This window comes from Uloborus diversus, chromosome 1 (genome assembly GCF_026930045.1).
Source record: "Uloborus diversus isolate 005 chromosome 1, Udiv.v.3.1, whole genome shotgun sequence".
NCBI lineage: Eukaryota > Metazoa > Arthropoda > Arachnida > Araneae > Uloboridae > Uloborus > Uloborus diversus.
In genome coordinates this window covers 25,849,497-25,876,416 of record NC_072731.1, presented here as the reverse complement: position 1 = coordinate 25,876,416, position 26,920 = coordinate 25,849,497, and the positions used below count along the sequence as shown (strand labels likewise).

The 26,920-nt window shown below is 35.1% G+C and overlaps 1 protein-coding gene across 1 annotated transcript in view; it reads left to right on the top strand.

The window, feature by feature from the left end:
* LOC129234496 (protein white-like) overlaps positions 1 to 14,000 on the top strand; it is a 79,608-nt gene extending 65,608 nt beyond the window's left edge. Inside the window, exons 14-17 of the mRNA XM_054868495.1 lie at positions 267 to 372; positions 1,354 to 1,454; positions 6,662 to 6,735; positions 13,752 to 14,000. Coding sequence (XP_054724470.1) covers positions 267 to 372; positions 1,354 to 1,454; positions 6,662 to 6,735; positions 13,752 to 13,853 — 383 coding nt within the window. The 3' untranslated portion in view covers positions 13,854 to 14,000. The remainder of the gene's footprint in view (positions 1 to 266; positions 373 to 1,353; positions 1,455 to 6,661; positions 6,736 to 13,751) is intronic.
* Positions 14,001 to 26,920: the final 12,920 nt, after the last annotated feature.

Sequence of the window (26,920 nt, the reverse complement as noted above, 5' to 3'; positions counted from 1 at the left end):
AGCACATGACGTTTAGGATGGTGCGAAGAAACCAAATTTTTTTGTTTCGAGTCGTTATAGGATGGAAAAGTTGTTAGGTCTGATCTGTATGGTTACTGAACAAGATTGCTTGTTTGTGTTTTTTGTAGTCATGTCCATTGACAATTCTATGGAAAGTTTACAAGGAGCCTTTACGAAGTACACTAAGAGTTAATTAATCACAATTATGAATATAGATCAAAATGTGCTTTAGAGACGCAGAAAATAATGGAATTTCCTATTTGCAGGGTATATGATTTCATGCCTGACGGACTCGGTGAATGTCGCCATGAGCATCAGCACGCCGCTTATGACTCCCTTGCTTCTGTTTGGAGGGTTCTTTCTGAATAATGCGTAAGGAGTTCTTTTTACCATGTTCTACAGGGTGTTTTTGAAGTATTACTCTTATAAAGAAAGTTCACTACAAAAACTATACTTCAGATTTAAACAGAACTCTTTTGCTTTTCATTTTGATTCTGAAGTCAATTTTTTCTCAGCACTGTAACACTTTTATGTGTGGAACTTTTGTAGCTCTGAGAAGATTTAGACAATTTTCAGCTTAAGGTCAAGTACCAGCGCAGTCCGTTACCTTATGGGGGTGAAGAGTTTAGTGAGAACAGTTCTTAAGTGGATGCAGCCTATCATATTTGAATCAGCATTATGTGTTAAAACCAGAGGGAGGGGGGGGGGGGAGAGGACTCTTTAAAACCACTGCGTGGCACTCCTGTGAGTTTTTTTTTTTTTTTCGTTTCGAGATGTTATTTTAAGTTTTCGGGTTAGCGCAACTTGAATGCCTTTAGCTATTACTGTACGAAAGGAGAAAAACGTGATAAAAGAGAATCAAAATGAAAAAAAAGGAACTACTTTATGCTTAAATCTTTAAACTTTTTTTTTTTTTGCAATGAACTGCATTAGTGCAAGATTTCATAAACACCCTGTTCATATACCTTGCCCTTTATTTCAACACCGGAAAATTCACCAAGCTTGACGCCAAAAATAATGCCAACTTGGCGATATCTCTGAAATTTCTAGCCAATCCCATACCATAATGTTAAATGGTGCATAGCAAGCAAAGTCAGCATACAGGTAAAGTTTCTAGAACTATGGTAATTTTTAGCAAACATTAATGGAGTAAACGCCAAATTTAGCCCGATTACAGCACATTAAGCAAAAAACAGAAAAATGTTTACTAGTTACAAAATTTGCAACAATAAGTTTGAATCCAAGAATTTATAAAGAAGATGTAGAAGAAAGTTTCGTGATAGTCACAACATACTGGTTAAGGTTGAATTTATTATTTTTTTAGTTTTGTTTCATTGAATGCTACTTTTCTAGGTCCGTTCCATCCTACTTTTTGGTGATAAAGTATCTCTCGTGGTTCTATTATGGAAATGAAGTTTTGTGTATCAACCAGTGGTCGTCAATCACTAATATAAGTAAGTGCGAATGAAGTGGGAATACATGTTCTAAATCTCGATCAAGTACGTTTTAGTATAGGATATCATTTGTCATACAGGTAGTTTACCATTTCAAAAATTGTACCTCAACTAAACAGAGGAGTATGTTCCCTCGGCATTATTTTTCTCGATTTGGCGATATTGAGTTAGAGCAAACTAAACATTCGATGGTGGAGGAAATAAGACCTATGTATCAAGTTAAAGCTCCAACGAAGACAAGTTTCTCATTGCATATTACAGAGGTGCGAAATTTATTAGACTCAAGAAGCGAAAAACAGGAAAATGGAATAATCCAGTTTAAAAATAGCCTCAAAATCCTTTCCAAAAGCCTAATTATGTTTTCGAGAATAGTCGAAGTTCTACATACATTATTTCGCAGCACAATTTTCCGTTTTCATTGAATTTCCCTTCCCTGGCAGCATCGAGTCTTATTTGATAACAGCCGTTGTTGCTTCAAAAACGTTTTCTGCAGCTGTGAATGGTGTGAAGTATTTTTTCGTGTATTTTTGCACTAGGACCACCAAAATAACAAGTTTATGAGTGATTTTGTTTTGCACACTGGTTTCAATGAACAATTTTAGTGTTCGTTTTCATGTTTTTTCCTTCAAACATCGATTTTGGCGAATTTTGTGAAATGGAAAAGCTGCCTGATCTCTCACCACGAAAGAAAGCATTAGTTAAGTGTATGTTAGACAAAAATACCTTTTCACAGAGAGAAAATTGCGAAAAAACTTACTATTTTCCCAAAAAACTGTCAGCAGGATCAATGTTTCTGTCGAAAAAACGTACTAGATGTCCAAAAGAGGCTGGGGAAAAGTGTCATAAAACGCAAAAGGTCTCCAAAAAGGGAAAGAAAACTTATTTGGATGGTCAAGGCCAACAGAAGAGCAACTATTAAAGACCTTGCTAACGGTCTGAAGCATTATGTTGTGGAGGGGGACTCATCGCAAATGGGATGCCTCCCCGAAAGCCACGCAGGAAGGCCAAAATCATCCCAGTTATGACAAAGAAAAGGATTTAGTAGTCTATAAAACATTTTTTGAACATATTTGGCCCAGTGATTCCTTTTCTTTGCCATAACTGGGGAGATTTTGGCCTTCCTGCACAGCTTTTGAGAAGGTATCCCATTGGCTATGAGTCTTCGCTGGGCCAGTGGTGGTCCACCTCCACATCATATGCTTCAGACTGTTAGCAAGGTCTTTACTAGTTGCTCTTCTGTTGGCCTTGACCATCCAAATTAGTTTCATTTCCATCTTTGGAGACCTTTTGTGTTAATGCCACATGTCCCCAACCGCTTTGGGACATCTGGTATGTTTTCTTTGAAAGAAACATTGATTCTAATGACAGTTTTTTTTCGGGAAATAGTTTTTTTTTTTTTTTTTTTTTTTTTTTTGCAATTTCTCACTGAAAAGGTATTTTGGTCGGACATAGACATAATCAATGTTTTATTGCGTGGTGAGAGGTCAGGCAGCTTTCTCATTTCACAAAATTAACCAAAATCGATGTTTGAAGGGAAAAAACATGAAAACGAACACTAAAACTGTTCCCTGAAACCAGTGCGCAAAACAAAATCGCTCTTAAATTAGTTATTTTGGTGGTCCTAGCGCAAAAATAAACGAAAAAATATTTCACACCACTCACAGCTGCAAAAAAAGTTTTTGAAGCAACAACAGAACATAATGGTGACTGTTATCAGGTAAGACTCAATGCTTCCAGGGAGGGGAAACCAAGGAAAACGAGAAATTTTGCAACGAAATAGTACATAGCAACATGTAAATCAGCTAAAAATCTTGTGAATTTAATAAGTACTGATAAAAACATTTTTTTTCAAGCAGTTGAACTGAATTAACTCATTATAATACGCAGTTTTAAGTACAGGTGAATTATTAAAAGTACAGGGAAAATTAAGCTAAAACCTGAGAATTAAGTTTTACAAATAACTATAAAGCTTGATTAAGAATTCTTGATATTTTTGGAGTTTTGCAACCTTGAGTATTTCATATAAATGTACTAAAATAAAACTTATAACACTAGCATTTCACAGCTAATTATAAAATTAAATAAAAAGCCGAAAATAATAAGCAACTTGTGCATACAATTATAAATATATTACCAGCCATAACGAGCAGCTAAAGCGAAGAAATGAGCTATGCTTGCTAAAAACGAAAACAAAACGAATTCCACGCGCGGGCAGATGGCGGCGCCATCATGGCGCGGCAGTAGCTCTCGTAATCCTTTGACTCGTGTTGAGTTTACGGCCAGAAAAGGGAGACGCCACGAGGCGAGACGAGGCAAGCAAAGAGCTTCCTCCACTTTCTCGGTCTCGCACTGTCTCGGCGTCTCGTGCAAGAGTGTGGATGAGGCGTTTAAAACTCTTGCATAAGGTAAATATGAATGAGGTTGGGTTACGGTAACGGGGTCTCTTGGCGAGACCCTGCTACCATGAAAAATAATAAATAATGGTCTTGTTCAGTAGAAAGAGCACAGTCCCACCAACGGGACGACCATTACTGTCCAAAAAAATAAAATAAAACTACCGGTATAAGGAAGGAGTAAAGTCATGAAACTGTAGAAAACCCAATGCTACACTCCTCTCGCTAGGTTATACTCTAAGCTTTCAATTTCTATTTAACAAAATAAGATTTTATCATTCGCTAATTCGGCAGTAACTGTTTGTAAGCTACTCTTGAATGCCAATTCGAAGCTGTAGAAATCTCTTTACATTGAAATATAAGTTGTTATGAATTTAAAAAAAAAAAAATAGAATTTTTGTGATGCTGTGCAATAAAAATGATGAGTTATTAAAAATTTAGAAAACGTATATTTTTGATTCAAAAAGAAAGAGGAAAACTTTTATGGAAAGAGGTAAGCAATTCATTTTAACCGTTTTCCGCTTGCTCCCGTCAAAATCCCGGAGTGTACTTTCGTCTCCTATTTCTCGTGCCTATGATATTTTCGGCATCAAGCGTAGAAAGTTCAAGCAAAAGAAAAAAAAAATCCTAAATTCAAAAACAAATTTATATATATTGTACATTAACCTTTATTTATATAATGTTCTTGAATTTTAAAAAAAGCACTTTTATGTTTGTTTTCCTGAAAATAATAATACCGACAAGGAGTTAAACGGTTTTTATAGAGTTAGTCGGGGTATCACGCCCGCCATGTAATATGCCCAGTAATTGTATTTCAAGATTTCAGCAACAAAGTGCGCCTCTGTCGACGTTTTCAAAAGCATTTTGTGTGTACACTACAACCCATTTCAGCGAATTTTTAGAAGTAATTACAAGTTTACAGAAAAGTGAAAGGTGAAAGGGACATCCTAAGTCACGCGACTAAACAACGACGAATGGTCGGCACATTTTACGTGAAACAAGCGAAAGAAACCTGATTTCTTCCAACGCTTTGTTTTAAAATCTATCACGTGACTTTGGGTATTGGCTTCACAGTCTTCATTCCCTCTATTTTATCTCTTCTCTATGGATAAAATATAAATATGCACAGAAAAGTACATTTAATGAAAAGGGACATTCAGCTCAGCATTGCATTTAAAAATTGCAATATTCCAATTATGTTTCCAAATTTTCTAAATCGTCAGACCAAGTAAAGAAATTTTTGAAGGTCGCAGTGACCTCCCGTAACCGCTCATCGAGGTGCCCCTGCATATACACATAAACAAAACAGCAAAATATATTATTTGTTTCAGCTTTCACAGTGAATGAGTTACAAGCTGTTGCTTTCCAGAAACTATTGGGATGTTTCGATTAATAGGGTCAGGTGGGGTAAAATGGGTAGTGGGGTAAAATGGGTAGTCAAAATATATGGTTTAAAAAGTCAGTTTTTTTAAATTAAATTTGCATTTTTTTGAGTTGGTTATTATACTTAGCTGTTCTGAATTCTATATCACAAAATATATTTTTTCAATAGATTATTTTTTAGTGAGTGGCAACACTTTAAATTGAAGTCGATAAATTCAAGCCGCATGTTGTCTGCTTAAACTTCTATCTCCAGCTCCTGATTTTTGAGGAATTTTTATTACTGTGTCATAATATCTTTAGTTAGACATTTTTATTGCTGCTTCAACTTACAGGGAAGAAAAAAAATAATTTTTCTATTTTCAATCTCATATTTTGAAAATGGGGTAAAATGGGTATATATGGTTAGGCTTATCATTCCAGCAAGTTGTTTTAAAAGGTACAGCATATTTTCCTTTAAATGAATATTAATTCATTTGCGGTTGATTCAAAATGATTGAAACATATGCACAGTGCCATGATTTTATAAAATAAACTTTACTCCATCATAATAAATAAAAATAAGCCACAGGTAAACTTATTCTAGTGTTTGTGTGCACTTGCGCATAAAATAACAATTTCCTCAGAATATGCTGGCCCAGCCTGCTGCTCGTCACATTTTTATTTGATTGCAATCAGATTCTATCAATTTCTCTGATGTACTCTAATGTACCTTTAATTTCTCGGAACACATCCTCGTTTCAATCCGAAAAGTATGCGTCACAAAGCACAATTTCCTCACCTTATAAAGATTTGAAAACTGCAATATTGTCAGCAATTTTAACAAGTGCTTCAGATTTGACAACTACCTGCATGATTTATTAAATAAAAAATTTTAATGCGCCACAAAGTAACAATAGGCCATTACTTTTTTAAAAGAAAGACAAGTATGGATATCATGTGTTCAAAGAAACCCTATTGATATTTTGTCAAATTTACTCTTTGCACTATTTTTTTTAAATTAAATAGTTAAATTTTGATAACTGACTCTTATGCCTTTACTATCACACTTCATTGAACAAATAGTATGCTTTTTTATCACTTCTTAGACTTTAATACCCATTTTACCCCATAGGCTACCCATTTTCACCTGCGTGGGGTAAAATGGGTATACAAAACATATAGTCATAAACCCTCCTCTCAAAAATAAATTTGTATCAAATTATGTGTGAAAATCATTTAATTTTAGTCTCAACATGTGTAATGTATATATAAAACAAAAAAAAAAAAATTAGAAACGAAATATTTTGACAAAAATACTTGAGTGAAAATCCAAAAGTAGGCTATTTTATACCCATTTTACCCCACCTGACCCTAGGTCGTTCAAATGTGATTTTTTTTTCACATAACTGATTTTGAGTAAGCTATTTTCATTACGTGCATTATTTTTTTTAGCATGTTCAGATAATCCTATGGCTCCTTGCATACGAGATGGCGATACTGTGCTTGATACTTTAAATTTTAAAAAAGTGAGTACATCTTTTCTATCTGTTTCATAGCTTACATTTCATAAAACATCAAAATATCCAATGAAAACCTGAAGATCCTTCCCAAAAGCTTTGAGAGGTCTAAAAAAAACCTAAAAGGGAAAAACTTTGCCATAATTAGAAGTTATTTTGTAGCAGAAGGTTATATTCTTTCACATGAAAGTCCTGTGCAGACAGGGCTGCCCATCCCCCTATGTTCAATGGCGCAAATCCCCCCCCCCAAAGAATTTTTTTTTCTTCTCAACCCTCTTTCTCTTTTTTATTATTTTTATTTTAACTTTCATTTTTATTTAATTTATTTTTAAAAATATTTTTATTAATTTATTTTTAAAATTTTTCTATTTTTGTTATTTATTTTTAAATTTTTATTTATTTATTTTCAAATTTATTTATTTATTTTTAAATTTATTTATTTATTTATTTTTAATTATTATTATTTTATTAGAAAGTTCTGCACTACTACAATAACATGCACACACACAGCAACTATTAAATAAATGAAATAAAATACGAACGAATAAAATAAAGTAAAATAAGTAATTCAATTAAAAAATAAATCAATAAATGAATTTAAATAAATAAATTTAAAAAATTTTTTTAATTCCCCGCCAAAAATTTTGATGGCGCAACTTGCGCCAAAATCCCCCCTAATGGGCACGCCTGTGTGCAGATATACTTTATAAATTGCATTGGAAACAAACTGGTTTTTCGCACTTTAAGCAGCGGAATTTTCTCGCGGTATTCTTTGCTTTATGTTGCGTACTGACCCGTGCCTCAGTGGTCAATCGGTGGACTTTCGATCTGTAGAAAATCGTACAGAAATTTTGGGTCCCTTCACAAATGATTTTACAGGCCTTCCTCCATGTTGTCGTCCTCTACGTCCCTACATATATTTCACCTCTCATTTGAAAAATCTCGGGCCCCTTTCATACTCGGGCCCTAGTCAACAGGTGTCCTTTCTTCTACCCCCCCCCCCCTCCTCCCTGTAAAAAAAATCCCATGGATATTTGTTTGACTTTGAATACCCTCGGAAAAATTAAATCCCTAGTGCAGTTTCACATCGACATTGACACCTGCGACTTAATGGGATACATGAAAGACTGCATACCAAATCTGGGAACGCACTAGGTGTGCAAAAGGCTCCATCGTTTAACGCAGGCCCATTAGAAAGAAAGAAAAAAAAAGTTGTGCTTTGTTTTTGATTCTTGAAAGAAGGATTTTGCGTTACTTTATTTCAATTTGTACCCTTACCCTGTGAGAAAAACTACAGTAGGGTAGACCGGGGTTAGTTGTGCCGGGGGGCAACTTGTGCCATCGAGCCTCCTGACTGAGCCAATAGGTTTCAACACCTGTCGCGTCACGTGAGTGAGCAGGTTGATGGTCTCAGTGTCTTGTGTAAATTTGAAAGTCTAGCGTTGGATTGTTTTCTAGATAAAAATATTTATTGTGTTTTCTGCAGCAAAAATAAATTTTGTGACCTGCGTTGGAACTGTCATTGCCACTAAGAACACTGAGGTGTGAAAACTTTCCAAACATTATTTAAATATCTATGTTTCCAGTTGTTATTCTATGCATTTTATTTGTTGATTATGATACTAATTCGGAAACTATTCAGTAAAGTTCAAAATGGTGTAACACGAGGCTGTGACAAAGTTAAGGAGGCACGTTGTGACAGCGTACTTGCCCTAGTTCGTTATCCATCATAGAATAGAGAGTAGCTAAAATGTGGAAATAGTGGAAATAATAAATATGAAGCTGTTATCAAAACCCGCACTTTTAGCAATAAATTTGGTTATTACAATATTTTGGTTATATTTTTACAATAGAAAAAAAGGTTCTTTGTAACCCCGAAACCCTTGTCTTTAATTTTTTTTGTGCATGATTAACTCAGGGTTTTAATGATTGCAAACAAACGAAAAGAATAAAATTGATTTTTTTTTTGGTGTAAAATTAGTGTTTTGTACACAGAATACTAGGATTTTTTAACCGCTTTTTTTCCCTCGAACAGTGCACTTAATTACATATCTTCAAAGGTAAACAGCCATTCGCATCAAACATGTTTACTTATCACTTGTCTAAGCATTATTGGCAAGGTGCCAACTGTAGCATCCATTTCGGATTGAGTGAAAATTATTGAAAATTTTCATTTCAACTCATTGAAAAAAAATTCATTATAAATCAGTGAAACAACATAACTTCACAGTTTTCGCTGTAAATGAAGGTAAGGTGTTTATATTATTTCCTTAAGAAGTTTCAGAACCATAACATTATTATAATATTGGATGCAGGAATTTTAGTTTACATTGACTAAATAATTGAAAAAAGTCGAAAAAGTGACCTCCCTTTTGTAAACTCCTAGAAATTTGGTTAATTAAGTTAGAACTTCAAACAAACCATATTCTCGAAGAAAATTATTTTTCCTATCTACTGATGCATTGTTTTTTTTTTTATTTTTTTTTTATACTACGTTTACTAGGATCGTTTTTACGGTTCTTAAACATGCAAAAGTCGAAACCGTGGATAAAATATTAAATATTTTATTTTCTAATTCAAATTTAAAAAATCGAGTTTCAAATTGTAACATCAGACCTTTCAGACAACCTGTATATCAAGTTTCGTGTCTATAAGTGGGATAGTTTCGCCATACAGCTCACAAACACACAGAAGGGTGTCGCCTTTGAGAGTGAAAATTTCGAACTAGTTTTGGCCAAGATTTTCAGTCAAATACTCCACTGTGCAGCGGTACGTTTTATAGAGAAAAAAAAAAAAAAAAAAGACGACCACCTAAAGCTGCAAGCACTCCGATCAAAAATGTTTTAAAACCTGTTATTCCAGCAATCCCTTCTAAACAGAATATTTGAGCAAAACAAAAAGCAAGAGAACGCAAGAAACAAATTGAAGAAGAAAAAACAAAATTTAAACTGTACGGAAATAAAAAAAAAAGTGCACAAAAAATTACACCAACGTTATTAAAAAAAAGTTGAAGAAAAAGTTACGGATAGCTCTAAAGATGATAAAAATTGTTTAGGTTGGAGCTATACAAAGTTTCTAGACCAGTAGAAGACTGGGTACAATGCATGACACTTAAACACTGGTCTCGTGCCAAATATCCCCCCCCCCCAAAAAAACCCTTATTTTATATGCATTAACAGCACATCGGATGTTGAAACAAGCGATGATAATGAGCAGGGCTGTGGAGTCGGAGTCGGAGTCGGACTGATTTTGGGGTAAAGGAGTCGGAGTCGGAGTTGTTAGAAAACTTGCCGACTCCGACTCCGGGTTTCTTTTTTTCTTTCCTTTTCACTGACTCTCCTTGCATTTTTTAAAAACTGACTACCAATTGGTTCAATTACATGTATAAAAAGATACTAATGAGAAAATAACTGCCATTATGGCAATCAGGTAGCCTGAATGCTTACCTAACTTACTGTAGCCGTCCTCTAGTTTGCTTGCTTTTTAACTTAACTAATAGCGACTGTCAGCAAACGGTTTTGTTGCCTAACATTTTCAAGTAATCACTTTCAAATAAAAATAGAAATATAGTGTTTTGTTCGATCTTAGTTATAAAATAGCGAAAGAAACGTAACAAATTAATAAGTCGAGGCCCGTAGCTAAGGTTAAAACGTTTAAGGGTGATCGACAAATTCAAAACGTTCTGGCGCGAAAGCACGAATCCGAAAGATCCGATGAAAAATAATCTAATGTTTTTTTCTTTATTAAGACTATTTCTATAAGCTTGGTTCTCACTAAAAAGTATGGAACAAAATAAGTGTAAATGATTTCTTGATTGCAACACTCAATAATTGCAGCTAATCTTAAAATCTTAATATTAAGGTTAATTCTAAAGCAGACAATAAAATTTAAATTAAAAATTTAGCGAAGAAGAAATATAGGTATAGTAAAAGCTATTCGTACAAATTTGTATACCGGCCGCATTTTGTGTAAAATTAGCTCCTGATGTATATGTGCCCTATTTTCGTTGAAATTTGATTGATGAAATATAATTTAAAATATATTCGCGAAAATTTTCAGAATTAAAGTATTTATAAACTCTGAAATTAACTTTGGGTGTCAGCTACCTGATGGGTGTCACCCAGGGAAAACCACCCCCCTCTAAAGAACTTGGATTTGAGAAGAAAAAAAAAGCTTTTTTTTCTCTCAAGTTACAGCTTTCAAAAATTGAAAGCACACGATTTGATCAATATCTATTTGTTAAACATTAAAGGGGGGCAAATTGCAGATAATCCTTTTCAAATTTTTTAAAAAGGATTTTTAAGTCATCTCACTTCTTAACTCGTAACTGTTGGAAAATTTGATTTTTAAATTGAATTTCTAACGTTGTATGCGTCTTGGGTTTACAATAAAAAACAAAATGCGAAATTTTCATGAAAAGGAATCAATATTTCAATCTCTGTTTAGAGGTTTTCCCCCTTCCCCTGAAGGGAGAGAGGGAGTTGAAAAAATACAATTAAAAAAATCAAAAACATCCGGAGTCGGAGTTGGAGTTGGAGTCGGGCGTTTCAAAATCCAGGAGTCGGAGTCGGGGTCGGAGTCGGCCATTTTCCTTCCGACTCCGCAGCCCTGATAATGAGTGATTATAAAAATAGGTAGGCCTGTAGGATATGGACCTACACATTTTACCTCGTCAAATATTAATATGACCAAAAATTAGTGTTGATCTACGTTTTATCTTGCCTTATTAAGATAGTTTTTTTAATGTGTCTCTAAAAAGAGTTCACAAGCGTTAATAATTTAACTATTTTATTTTCATTTCGTTTAAAGTGTTATTGAAAACATGCAGGTGTTCTTTTTTGTGTTCAAAACATTGTAAATGAATAATATATTATTTCCTTTTTAACTTAAAATATCCCATTTAATTGCATTTATTACATAATTTGTGCATGTTACAACGTATTTGTACGCATTCTTTGGGTGTCACAATGTGCCTCACGCATGTCACTACTAGCCTCGCTACAAGGCAAGTTGAAACAAATTTAGGGGCTACGCAAATTCCATTTTATGTCGTGAAAAACGTCTAAAATGTTGATAATCTATATATATAAAAATGAATGTTTGTCTGTATGTCATCCATGAACTCAAAAACTACCCGGCAGATTTGGCTGAAACTTTCACCGTTTGTTATTTTTGGTACTGGGAATGTTTATAGACCAGTTCGAAAAAAATCCGATCGATAGTTCCTTTTTTATTCCAATTTAAGTCACAATCCATTGGATAAATACGAATAAAATTATCGGCTGCAGAAATTAATTCGCGTGAAAGATCTCATTTATAAGAAGTTAGCTGTTGCCATTTTTCTTGAGTTTGAACAAATAAATTCTTTCTTTATTGTTTTAAGGCTTTTCATGCAACGGGGGGATTTAAAACTTTTTCTATTTGATATTTTAAGTGATTGATTGATCTTGCAAACTGCGTGAGTACAAAATTTGAGTATAATCACGGCTTCACTTGATACCTGGACCGATTATTATGAAAATTGCTATATATATATATATATGTATTTTTCCACGGAAAAGGTGCATAATATGCTCATTGAAGCCACTCGCCACCAGGAGGCACTGCAGAGTAGCAACTTCTGCCCCGTTCAACCGATTGTCATGAAAATCAGTATAATGATGTATTTTTTTGTTGGCGTAGCAACGCGCGTCGGGTACAGCTAGTTGTTTTATAAATATATTACTCATGGTTTACTCTAATGATATGATGCATCAAATGTTTCACATCATTTAAAATCTTACGGTAATATCAAAAATCACAAAAATGTCACTACTATCCCCGGTCTGCCCTACTACTAGAAAATCTCTTGGAAATGGGGCTTCAATAAAGGTTTCTAATTACGATAGTTTCTTCTTAGGTAAATTTATTAACTTTACTTTTAAAAAAGCTGTGTAATTACTAGAAACCTTTATGGAACCCCAGTTTCTTAGACATTTCTTGCAGTACTGCAGTTTTTTTTACAGTGTTGTTTGCGATTAAATAGTTTTTGCAACAAAGATTATCTAAAGGCTTTAAACGCCCATTATAGTTTGGTTCCGATCATTCGCGGCTGGTGAACCAAATATTCGGGGGCCAAAAGTGAGGGAGGGTTGGAGAGGGCGGATTATTCAATGATGAAAATTTAAGCCCCTCACAATTTTTGAAGTTGCCTGGGTGATTTTGAAGAGCAAGATATAAAAAGTGTTTTTATACATAACTTTGCTACTTCAATCATTTTTAAACTATTCCAATCAGCTTAGCTAGTAGAGAAAGATTTTTTTTTTTGTCTCAGGAGGTTAGAGAATTATTTTCGAAACACAATGGGCAAAAAAAAAAAAAAAAAAAAAAAAAAACATTTTCTATTTAGTTGTACTGGCAAAACAGTACAACTAAAGACAACAACAACTTTTCAACAACATGTTGAAAATATTTCATCAGAAAAATATTTTCTGTCTTTTCATCCCATAAAAAATAAATGGGAAAAATTTTCCACTTTTTTTAAAGGCATAAATTTACTGCTAAAAATTAAAAAAAAAAGTGTTTCAGTACAACTTTTTATTCTAAAATACATTGTTCTTTCTTCATGTACGTTCCCTTTTAAAAACGATCTGTTTTTAAACTGAAGTTATCTTAACTATTTCACTATTCCCTACTAGAAAATTCAACGATATGTACCTTTTTGTTATAAGCTTAAATCGTTCAATATCAAGATAAGTCAACAGTTAGAGATCCTTATGGAACATGATGCATATGTAATATGCTGTTCAAAATAATTTAACTCTGTTTAATTGTTGTGAATTCTTCACTTTTGTAGCATTTGTTAGTAGAGCAATAATTGCGTTCCTTTGAGAAGAAAAAAAAAAGAGTTCATAAAAAATATTTTTTTAAATCAGTGTTTGAACAACTTTCTTAATTATAAATTTTCACTTTTGAAACAATTTTAGTTGCTTAATTCTTTCAGAATGGAGGTTTTACTATCATTCATTACTTGTTTTTCATTGCAGGATCATTTTCTACGAGACATTGCTGTCATTGTCGCGTTGTTCCTGTTCTTCAGGACTTTAGCTTTTATTGCTCTATTGATTAAGTCTAGAAGGAAGACGTGATAGTGGTACTGCTGTCCTCTACTTGTCATCAATTATCTGCTGACTCAGTGATACGATATTTTTCCATCCAAGATGTATGCTTCTGCATTTTTTTGAAGCTCAGACTTTGATCTCATACGAAGCTTGCAACAAAGATCTGCTTAATAGATTTCTTGAAGGATTCAGTTTAACTCATGTTATTTTTTGTTAAACAGTTTTAATAAAACAAATAATGTGACCATGACCTTCCTCGATCTTGTGCTTAGAAGCGTAAGCACCATCTGGGGAGGCCATGATTTGACTTAAGATGTTTTTGTAAATAGCTGTAACCTTAATAACTTTTAAAATAAATATTTTTTAATGCAAGGTTTTTTGACCTCTTTCTTTCTTTAGATCTTTAACATAAAAACACACTCATGTGAGCATTATTCTATACATTAGGGGTGCAACGTTGATGTCGATGTTTTGGAAACATCGATATTTTTGTTAAAACATCGATGTTTTAAACATCGATATTTTACTTTCGATGTTTTTGGACCATCGATGTTTTGGTTTCGATGTTGATGTTTTGCATTTTAATTGAAAATCATCATAAAATTTGCTCCAATTTTCTTGCTAAGTAAATAAATTTACTTATAGAGTTAAAAAAAAAAAAAAAAACATTTTTTGTACCCATTTTATAAGATCAATTTTTCTGTGTAGAGTATGATTTTTGGGAAGATTACTACAAGGTAGTGGAAGATTAACTAGAGAGTGAGGAAGAGGTCAAATCTATTGGAAAAACCTAACACTGGTAGCCTAGTGCCAGAACTTGCAGTGATTTTAAGGCTACAGTTCTTAAACTAAAGGAAAATCCTGTACGTTATTAGGGTGAAAATTATAACTTTAAAAGTTCAGAGCTGGTAAAAGTTGCTTTAAAGTATTTGATAGTGATGGCAACTTCTGTTCCATCGGAAAGAGATGTTTCTCTGACTGGTGGGATAGTCTGCGAAAGGAGAAATTCGCTTCTGGGGGGCAAAGTAAAGAAGCTTCTTTTTCTCCAAACTGTAAACACCAATAAAATACTAGCACAACTTTTTCTCATCATTCAACTGACGGTAAGTGCTATGATACATTTTTTTCTTAGATTCTTTTTTGATGTAAATTTACTTTTAGTTTCAATCAGTTTAAAAATATTTCCTTATTACAATAACTAGTTTCACTGTAAAAAAATTCCAAAACGTTACTGGGTATTTTCGTGTTACGTTTTGATTTAAATGGTTTTTATCCACTTCCTGGAAAAATCAAGTATCCTTGTCAAAAAGTTTCCTGAATTGCTACATTTCCCACGAATGCAGACTTTTCACTGTTGTGAAACATATAGACCAAGAGCTTACCCCCCAAAACGCGATTTCTCTCTTTTATGGCTTGTGGCCGGTTAAAATAGTAAAAAATGCAATGAAAAAACTTTGGCTCTAATGCCCCGGACTAATTTTGGGTCACACGGCTGCGTGGGTGGATGAAAGGTCAAAAAAAAAAAGGAAAATATTAAAGTGATGAGTTAAATGGCTAAAAATTATATAATAACATTAAATTAATAAGGAAAAACACGTAGCAAATTTATCCCCCAGCTATGTTGGGGCGAACGTGGTGTCCCCCAGGGATAAAGTATCGATTATTAAACTAAAAAAAATTATTACTTTCGTGGGGGGGGGGGAATTTTACAGGGTATTAGTTTCATTATTTTGATTGCCAAAAAAAAATCCCCCCCCCCAGTAACTATGGGTCAATTTGTCAAAAAAAATTTTTTTTGTTCCTCTTTATTTGGTCCAAGTCGAGTATTATTCGAATGTTTAAAAGTTGCAAAAAAAACCCCAAAGTTTGAACGTTTGTTCGTTAAAAAAAACTCGTAGCAATCCCCCCCCCCCACACACACACCTATGGAAGGGGCTGCTACGCGGTGCGTGGTTTTACAACGTGGTGCCCGCTCCCCCCCCCCAGGGGTGAATTATCGATTGATTAAATAAAAAATGATCACTTTCGTGGAAGGAATTTTACAGAGTATACATTTAATTGTTTTAATTGCAAAACAAAATCTCCCCTCCCCAGCAATTATGAGTCTACTAGCTGCATTGCCCGGCGTTGCACGGTCTACCTCAAAAATGTACGTGTATTCGGCGTTCCAAACATTTTATACAATTATATAAATTTTCCCGTTTTCATTACATTTCTTATTGCTGCTCCACTGCTATTAGTCAAAGCGCAATGTTATATAGCCTATAGCCTTCCTCAATAAATGGACTATTCAACACAAAATGAATTTTTCAGTTCGAAACCGTCGTCCCTGTAGACCAAGAGCTGAGCCCCCAAAACACGGTTTATCTGTTTTATGGCGGGTGGCCGATTAAAATAATAAAATAATGTAATTAAAAATTTTGACTCTAATCCCCCCCCCCCCCCCGCCCACTATTTTTGGGTCACACGCTGCGTGGGTGGATGAAAGGTCAAAATAAAAGAAAAATATTAACATAAGTGAAATGGCTGAAAATTATATAATAACATTAAATTAATATAAAAAAAACCACGTAGCAAATCCCCCCTCCAGCTATGTTGGGGCGAATGTGGGAGTCCTCCCCCCCCAGAAGTGAATATCGATTGTTAAAATTAAAAAAAAAAAAAAAGATCGTTTTCGTGGGATTGGGGATGGGGAACTTTACAGGGTATTTGTTTCATTATTTTGATTGCCAAAAAATCTCTCCCCCCCCCCAGTAACTATGGGTCAATTTGTCAAAAGAAATTTTTTGTTTCTCCTTATTTGGTCCGAGTCGAGTATTATTCGAACTTTCCCATGACCTCTTAAATTGCAAAAGAAAATTGCAATTATTTATTCGGTAAAAAAAAAAAAAAAAAAAAACAGGTAGAAAATCCCCCTCCAGCTATGGGGCGAACTTGTTGCCCCCAGGAGTGAAGTATCGATTGATTAAATAAAAAAAAAGATTACTTTCGTAGAGAGGGGGGATTTTCTCAGAGTTTACATTTGATTGTAGCAAAAAAAAAAAAAAAATTCCCTCCCCCAAAATTTTTTTTAAAATTTAAATTAGAAATTTTGAAATATTTTTCAAAATGAAAGGAAGCAATTCATCGTCCGTACATCAGTGTTCAACTGTAGCCAACACAGTGAAGTCGTTATAGCTGTTGGTTTTTCTTTTCGGAGTACGCTGTACCGCATCCTTAACTGAAAACGTAAAAAAATCCTTTTTTCAAAAATAAATTTTGATGTTTTTATATTATGAGTGTTTTAAAGGGTAATTTTAAGTGTAGCCAGCCATTAGATAAAAGATTGAATGTCTTGACAGAAACTTTATTTGAAGGAATAAAAGTTTCAAAGATTCGAAAACACTGAAAACTGAGATTCCGTGATTTAGATTTTTCCGAGTTCTTAACAGAAGCAGATCATCGAGATTGTAGGAACATTTTTATCAAACTAGATAGACACTATCACAACCAATATGATGAAGGTAAATAAATCTATATGAATTACCAAATTATTATTTTAAAAATTCTTTTAACGCATCGGATTAACGCATTAAAATTTACAAGTAAAAATTATCGTTATTGCAATTTTAACATTAAATCACTTTTGTTTGTGAAATAAACTCATAATTACTGGGGTAGGGGGAGATTATTATTATTTTTTTTTTGCAATTAAAACAATTAAATGTATACTCTGAAATTCCCTCACGACAGTTATTTGTTTTTTATTTAATCGATCGATAATTCAATCCTGGGGGCGGGGGCACCACATTGTAAAACCGCGCACCGCGTAGCAATCCCCCCCCCCCCACAAATAGATGGGTGGAATTTGCTACGAGTTTTTTTTAACGAATAAACATCCAAGCTTTGTTTTTTGCAATTTGAGCGGTCAGGCTAAAGTTCAAATAGCACTCGACTCGGACCAAATAAAGAGGAACAAAAAAAAAAAAAAAAAATCTGTGACCCACTTCCCCCAATTAACTCTAATTTGAATTCCGAAACTTCGAATTCAAATTATGTTTTTCGCAATCACGAGTTGCGACAAGACCCTACTGATTAGAGTTATTGTTTCTGGAAATGGCTCCCCCCCCCCAAGCATGTCCCTCCTCCTGGGCGGTTACGTGTGTATAGTTGTCTGTGTAGGCTTACATGTGTGCACGTAGGCGTGTGTACGTGTGTAAAGGCGTGCGCGCGTAGGGGAGTGTGTATGAGCATGCGTGTGTAGCAGGGCTGCGGAGTCGGAAGGAAAATGGCCGACTCCGACCCCGACTCCGACTCCTGGATTTTGAAACGTCCGACTCCAACTCCGACTCCGACTCCGAACTTTTTAAATTTTTTTTAATTGTATTTTTTCGACTCCCTCTCTCCCTTCAGGAGAAGGGGGAAAACCTCTAAACAGAGATTGAAATATTAATTCCTTTTTATGAAACCCAAGACGCATACAACGTTAGAAATTCAATTTAAAAATCAAATTTTCCAATAGTTACGAGTTAAAAAGTAAGATGACATAAAAATCCCTTTTAAAAAAAATGAAAAGGATTGCCTGTAATTTGCCCCCCCCCCCCCCCCTTTAATGTCTAACAAATAGATATTAACCAAATCGTGTTCTTTCAATTTTTAAAAGCTGTAACTTGAGAGAAAAAAAAGCTTTTTTTTCTAAATCCAAGTTCTTGAAAGGGGGTGGTTTGCCCCGGGTGGCACCCATCTGGTAGATGACACCCAAAGTTAATTTCAGAGTTTATAAAAAATATAAATATTTTCATTTTAAAAATTTTCGTAAATATATTTTAAATTATATTTTATCAATAAAATTTCAACGAAAATAGGGCTTGTATACATCAGGAGCTTATTTTACACAAAATGCGGCGGTATACAAATTTGTACGAATAGCTTTTACTATACCTATATTTCTTCTTCGCTAAATTTTTAATTTAAATTTTATTGTCTGCTTTAGAATTAACCTTAATATTAAGATTTTAAGATTAGCTGCAATTATTGAGTGTTGCAATCAAGAAATCATTTACACTTATTTTGTTCCATACTTTTTAGTGAGAACCAAGCTTATAGAAATAGTCTTAATAAAGAAAAAAACATTAAATTATTTCATCAGATCTTTTGGATTCGTGCTTTCGCTCCAGAACTTCTTTGAATTTGCCGATCACTCTTAAAAGTTTCAACCTTAGCTACGGGCTTTGACTTACTAATTTGTTTCGTTTCCTTTACTACTTTATAACTGAGATCGAACAAAACAATATATATTTCTATTTTTATATGAAAGTGATTACTTGAAAATGTTAGGCAACAAAACCGTTCGCTGACAGTTGCTATTAGTTAAGTTAAAAAGCAAGCAAACTAGGGGACGGCTACAGAAAGTTCGGTAAGCACCCAAGCTAGCTGATTGCCATAATGGCAGTTATTTTCTCATTAGTATCTTCTTACACACGTAACCGAACCAATTGGTAGTCAATTTTTAAAAAATGCAAGGAGAGTTAATAAAAAGGAAAGAAAAAAAGAAGCCCGGAGTGTGTGTTTGTGTAGGCGCATGTGTGTGGGTACGTGGGTGCGTAAGTGTATGTATGCATGTGTGTGAGTGAGTGTTGTGTACGTGCGTGTGCGTGTAGGTGTTCGTGTGTGTGTGTTTCTGTAGGCGTTCGTGTGTGTGTAGGCGTTCGTGTGTGTGCGTATAGGCGTTCGTGTGTGTGTGTGTGTAGGCGTTCGCGTGTGTGTGTAGGCGTTCGTGTGTGTGTGTGTAGGCGTTCGTGTGTGTGTGTGTAGGCGTTCGTGTGTGTGTGTGTAGGCGTTCGTGTGTGTGTGTGTAGGCGTTCGTGTGTGTGTGTGTGTGTGTAGGCGTTCGTGTGTGTGGGACATGGACGCCACCGCTCAGCAAAAGTGGATTCCGGAGGACAGTGCTCACGACCAGCCGCGCCGCCGCCGGTGGACGGTGGTGCTGCAGCCCTGGTCCAAGCTGAAAAAGGAACCGGAACATCAAGGACGGTCAAGTGAGAACAATAAGCAATCGTAATTGCTCAAAAAATTGACAAATTGATCCATAGTTACTGGAGGGGGAGGGGGAGAGATTTTTTTTTTTTTCTTTTTGAAATTAAAACAATTAAATGTATGCTCTGTAAAATTCCCTCCACGAAAGTGATCATTTATTTTTAATTTAATCAATCGATAATCCACCCCTGGGGGGGGCACCACGTTGTAAAACCGCGCACCGCGTAGCAACCCCCTCCATAGGTGTGTGTGTGGGGGGGGGGGGGGAATTGCTGCGAGTTTTTTTTAACGAATAAACGTTCAAACTGGGGTTTTTTTGCAACTTAAACAGTCATGCGTAAGTTCGAATAATACTCGACTTGGACCAAATAAAGAGGAACAAAAAAAATTTTTTTTGACAAATTGACCCATAGTTACTGGGGGGGGGGGATTCTTTTTTGGCAATCAAAATAATGAAACTAATACCCTGTAAAATTCCCCCCCCACGAAAGTGATCATTTTTTTTTAGTTTAATAATCGATACTTTTCCCCTGGGGGGCACCACGTTTGCCCCAACATAGCTGGGGGAGAAATTTGCTACGTGTTTTTTCTTATTAATTTAATGTTATTATATAATTTTTAGCCATTTAACTCATCACTTTAACAATTTTCTTTTTTTTTTTTTTTTTGACCTTTCATCCACCCACGCAGCCGTGTGACCCAAAATTAGTGGGGGGCATTAGAGCCAAAGTTTTTTTATTGCATTTTTTACTATTTTAACCGGTCACAAGCCATAAAAGAGATAAATCGTGTTTTGGGGGCTCAGCTCTTGGTCTATATTTTCAGCTCCCAGTTTAAAGATTAACTAAACGTATTTATAAAGTGCATCGGCTTCAGTTCAATTACGGCCCGTCCATGCTAATTAAGCTCCCAAAGGGAGCGAATAAGTGTGAACAATTTTGCTTTGCAAGAATTGCAGGCGGGTAAAATTCTCGTCATTTACTTGCAATTCTGGCTTAATTTTGGCCATGTTTGCAATAATGCTCTTGGAACTTCTTTGATAAATCAGGAAGATTCCGTGCTATTATGTTATACACTCCTAAGTTTACTCTAATTTTCCAGACACACCACTGGCTTTTAACGGAAAGATTACTGAATTGTTCAGTAGACTTCCAGGATAACTTCAGGAAGGTTACTGCATTTTAGCGGAAAATATTCCTGGATTTTGCAAGATATGTTACTGGCAGAAATCGGGCACATCAGCTGCCCAATATTTTCCAGAAACGTTTCTGAATCGTTTTTACAATGTTGTATTAAGTGGTGCTTGTCTTATTATCAATTTTTGACCTACTATAATACCAAGATGTTGCGAAATTTTTCTTATTAAATTATATTCATGATTTGAGGTTCAATATTTTCAATATATTCGTCGGGTACGTATTCTTTTGTACTTCTTAATAATTTTAGTATAATCAAAAATGTATGTTATACATTATTAAAAAGATATATGTTTTAAAACATCGATGTTTTTTAATCGATGTATCAATACCATCGATGTTTTAATTTCCAACATCGATGTTTTGCTATCGATGTCGCACCTCTAGAGTCGTAAGTGTAATAACATTCGCGATGAGCCTCCCCCGGAAATTGTTCGAAATTCTAGTTCTAAAATTGCAGTTTACACGATCCCTGCTAATGATCGGAGGAGGAGATCTTCAGGGACTGTTAATGGTTCAAATTCGGAGACAGTTTTTGAAATTTCACGAAGATGAAGTCCTAAAATTGAAGTTTTAGACAATTTTTAACGATGGGGAGGGGAGATGGATCGGGAATACACTCTAATTTTTCGAAAAGGAAAATGAAATGTCCTAAATAAACTCAATTGTATATTACCTCTGTTGAAATTAAGGGAAGAGGAGGAGTTCGGGCGACCTCTATCTGGAATTTTTTTTAATTTGAGGTTCAAAAAACGCAATTATAGGCCACTTCACCCCAAACGTTAAGGAAAAGATTTTGGTTTGGAGCCTCCCCCTCTACGGATTTTCTTTTTTTTTGGAATTGAGGCACCCCCCCCCCGCGAAAAAAAATAGACTAGTTTTAATGATGTGAGTTGAGAGAGGATGTCTGGTACTCCCAATGTCGTTTTTCGAAATTTAAGTCTAAAATACAAAATAGTAGGTTATCTTTGATGACAAGGGTAAATATTCGGAGATTCTCACCCGGAATATTTTTAAAATTTAAACTCTAAAAACATTTTTTTTAAATCTTTAATTATATGAAGGGGGACAGCAGACATTCCCCTAAAATTGTTTTTAAAATTAAAAACCTAAAAACCCATTTCTTGGCTATTAGTGATGAAGTTATGGGAGAGGGATGAGGTACGGGGCTTTTCCCCCGGAATATTTCCAAAACTAAGTCTTAAAAATACAACTACAAGACATATTTCTGGAGGGTTGAGGTGTAGAGAATCTCCCACAGAAATTATTCGAAATTGAAGTTCCAAAAACAAAATTTTAGACGATTTGAACGATGTTAGAGAGTATGAATTTGGGATTCTTTCGCGGAAATTTTTAGAGATGGAAGTCCATAAACCAAAGATTAAGATAAACTTAGAGGACGTTAGGATTTTAGGTACTCTAGCATGAGAGGGGGAGGGTGTTGCTGGAACCCCATAACCCTTTTCCTGGATTCGCTATTGCGTTTAAGAGTTGATGCTACTCTTAAATGATGCTATTTTCCACCTATATATTTAAGTTTTTCAATTATGCAATGATATATTTTTTAATAAAGGTATGATGTCGCGACCCCCTCCACAGGTTGGAAACCCCTGTTCTTTATGAAATTTGGAATAAATGTGAATCCATTATGTAAACAAGCGTTGCTTCAATTTTGGCGCCAATCGCTTCGGGGGGGGGGGGGGGGGGCTGATTTTTTAAAAAATAGCTTTATAATTGAACAATAAGAAAGATTAATCGTTATAAACTGTCGTCTGCGTATTTTGGGTGATTTTTAACTGTTGGAAAATGATCAGAAAAAACCACGATGATTCAAACTTTCTAACTGTTGCCATCTTGTGTTTGTTAGCAAATAAATGTTCATAATTATTTTAAGTAAGGCTTTTAAAATAATTTTTAATTTTCTTTCATTGCTTTGCTTTTGAGATAAATCGGGAATTGGGATGATCGTCAAATTTTGGCGTGTGTAACTTTGTTTTTGTTGAGAATATTGCTTCCTCGTCATTTTTTTTGGCATTTTTTTTTCTTTTTTTGCACCTTTTTTCCCCCAAGGTTGATGCCCTCTTGAGGGACCCAGTCCGCCCCTGTGGAGCTCCCCTGCTCGTGCACTTCTTTTCAGTTTTATGTGATTTTTCATTAGAAATAAAGCTCAGAATGAAGCCAAGTATATTTGCAATATAAAACCGCCAAACATCTGCGCATCTGTTGACTGCTTACGCAAAATACGTACAGTAGAGCAACCCTAAAGCTAAACATCTCTCTGTCGAGGATTATTCGTCCTTCGACAATATGTTGGGTAATGACGTCGTCCTGTATAAGTTTCTAGGTTATATTTCCAAAACTGTTTCTTAAAAAACGTTTTAATTGATTTTGATTCTCGAGATTGAAATTAGCCAAAAGAACTGAAGCTTTATAAACGGTAAGAGTTTTGAAATGACTCATATTTACAGTTAAAAACTTACTAAGTTATGTTATGATCGAGTTAAATTTCAAATGAAGTTAAAATGGCGTTCGCATTGTCTTTGTTTGGAAAAACATTTTCTTTGTTCAATTTAATTGAGCTTTGCCATTTTCTTAGGCTTGCCAGACGTCCCGGTTTTCAGGCAAAATTCTGGTGTCCCGGAAAAAGATAAATTTGATTAGATGACCAAAAAAGCCTAAAAGTAATTTCTTGTAAAGGGTTATTTTGAAAATTACTCTGTCATTCGAAACGTAGAGTTGTAAAATTAATATCGAATCAGCTTGTGAGGATTTTTGTTACATCATTAAAACTTAAAAAGACTTTCTTAAAAAAGTTCAGGCGAATGAAAAATACATCTAAATAGGCTTGCAGATGTCTGAAATGTTCAACCGGGACACCGGAATCCCAGGCCCGGCTCCTGGGGTAAGCGACCAAGGCGGTGGCAAATGTTAGGGGCGGCAAATGTCGAAGTTGAAACATTTTTTTAAAAAAAGTATGAATATTTGTTTCAGTGTTATAAGATTCACTACTTCAATGCTGCGAAAAATAAATAAATAAATTATGTAACCTGTGCTTGGATGGATATGCAGGCGTTTACTTCCATCTATTCGTTATTTTTTCCAAATCGAAAGTGCTGCAGCAACATAATAAAATATTAAAATTAGTTACATAGGAGCTAGCAGCAAAAAATAAGTTTTTTAAATATATCTTGTGGAGTATACTTTGATAATCAATGCCAAAATCATACATCTATTTGGTGTTAGCCGAACAGTTGTATAAAATGTTAGCGGTGAATTTCATACGATATTATAGTTTTAAATTTATAGTTCCTTTAATTTGTCTTATAATTGAAATAACTTACTTACGTATTTAATAAAATGTATTTTCAATAAATATTTATGGAACACAAAATCTGTCAGTGCAGCGAATATTGATTTTCTGTTGTCGTGAAGATATGTGTGCTTATTGATTTACTTAACAACTTATTACTAAAATTTTGATTTTTGTACTATTTTGATAACTTCGACACTTTTACTTAAAATATACGGTGGTAAATATTGAAAACGAAACTGGGGTTCAATAAATTATTTCGTGTAGAACGACGAAAACGAAAAAATTAAAAAGCTGTTATTTGAAATTCTGACTCATCATAAATAGATGTACTATTCAATATTATTACTTGCACTATGTTAACTTCAAACATTGCAGATTTGATAAAGCTATTACAATTCACGACTCCAATAAACTGTTGGGGGCCCTGCAGCTACTGTCTAATGGCGGATGAAAAAGGGAAAACAAACGCATGCCGTAACATATAACTTGCTTTGACGCTTAGACAGTATTTGCTTTGACAGTATTTTTCCATCGTGTTTGTGTTAAGCTTTCTTTTCTATTCTTCCGAAATAACATTACACTATAAACTGTCTGAAGCCTGTAGTTTACCCCAAAGAAAACACGTGGAATGGAATGTTTTTCCTTAGTATTATTAGTCACCTCAAGGTAGCGTATTCTAGTTCTGGAGTTGTGAATTAACAGAAATGTAAAATGGCAACAGAAAGAAATAGAGTAAGAGCCCATGAGTGCCAGACATACGTCATAGTATAAAGGTCCAAAATTTTACTGCGTAAGCGCACTGGAGCAGGTATGAAGGGTTCGCTATTAATTAAGCTGACTCGCGCTGGCTTTGGCGGGCAAGAGGTAGCAAAGGCGCGAAAAAATGGTGAACAAAAACATCATAGTATAACGCGTGATTTTTTAATATTTTATTAGGGTACAATTACGAGTTAAACCTTACAAAGCCAGACACTTAGCGCGCTGGCTTTGCGCAGCCAGACACTTCAAAGCAGAGAAAAAATGGTGCACAAAAACATCATAGTATAAAGCGTGATTTTTTTATATTTTGTAAGGGGTGCTACTAGGAGTTATGCCTTACAATGCCAGACACTTCGCACGCTGGCCTTGCGCAGCCAGACACTTCAAAGTTGGGAAAAATCGCGTCCAAAAACATCATAGTATAAAGCGTGATTTTTTAATATTTTGTAAGGGGTGCTACTAGGAGTTATGCCTTACAATGCCAGACACTTCGCACGCTGGCCTTGCGCAGCCAGACACTTCAAAGTTGGGAAAAATCGTGTCCAAAAACATCATAGTATAAAGCGTGATATTTTTATATTTTGTAAGGGGTGCTACTAGGAGTTATGCCTTACAATGCCAGACACTTCGCACGCTGGCCTTGCGCAGCCAGACACTTCAAAGTTGGGAAAAATCGTGTCCAAAAACATCATAGTATAAAGCGTGATATTTTTATATTTTGTAAGGGGTGCTACTAGGAGTTATGCCTTACAATGCCAGACACTTCGCACGCTGGCCTTGCGCAGCGCTTTATATTATGACGCTTTAAATCACGCTTTATATTATGATGTTTTTAGACACCATTTATTTTAAGTGTCTGGCTGCGCAAGGCCAGCGTGCGAAGTGTCTGGCATTGTAAGGCGTAACTCCCAGTAGCACCCCTTAGAAAATATAAAAAAATCACGCTTTATATTATGATGTTTTTAGACACCATTTATTTTAAGTGTCTGGCTGCGCAAGGCCAGCGTGCGAAGTGTCTGGCATTGTAAGGCGTAACTCCCAGTAGCATCCCTTACAAAATATAAAAAAAATCACGCTTTATATTATGATGTTTTTGGACACGATTTTTCCCAACTTTGAAGTGTCTGGCTGCGCAAGGCCAGCGTGCGAAGTGTCTGGCATTGTAAGGCATAACTCCTATTAGCACCCCTTACAAAATATAAAAAAATCACGCTTTATACTATGATGTTTTTGGACACGATTTCTCCTAACTTTGAAGTGTCTGGCTGCGCAAGGCCAGCGTGCAAAGTGTCTGGCATTGTAATGCATAACTCCTAGTAGCACCCCTTACAAAATATAAAAAAATCACGCTTTATACTATGATGTTTTTGGACACGATTTTTCCCAACTTTGAAGTGTCTGGCTGCGCAAGGCCAGCGTGCGAAGTGTCTGGCATTGTAAGGCGTAACTCCTAGTAGCACCCCTTACAAAATATAAAAAAATCACGCTTTATACTATGATGTTTTTGGACACGATTTTTCCCAACTTTGAAGTGTCTGGCTGCGCAAGGTCAGCGTGCGAAGTGTCTGGCATTGTAAGGCGTAACTCCTAGTAGCACCCCTTACAAAATATAAAAAAATCACGCTTTATACTATGATGTTTTTGTGCACCATTTTTTCCCTGCTTTGAAGTGTCTGGCTGCGCAAAGCCAGCACGCTAAGTGTCTGGCTTTGTAAGGTTTAACTCGTAATAGTACCCCTAATAAAATATTAAAAAATCACGCGTTATACTATGATGTTTTTGTTCACCATTTTTTCGCGCCTTTGCTACCT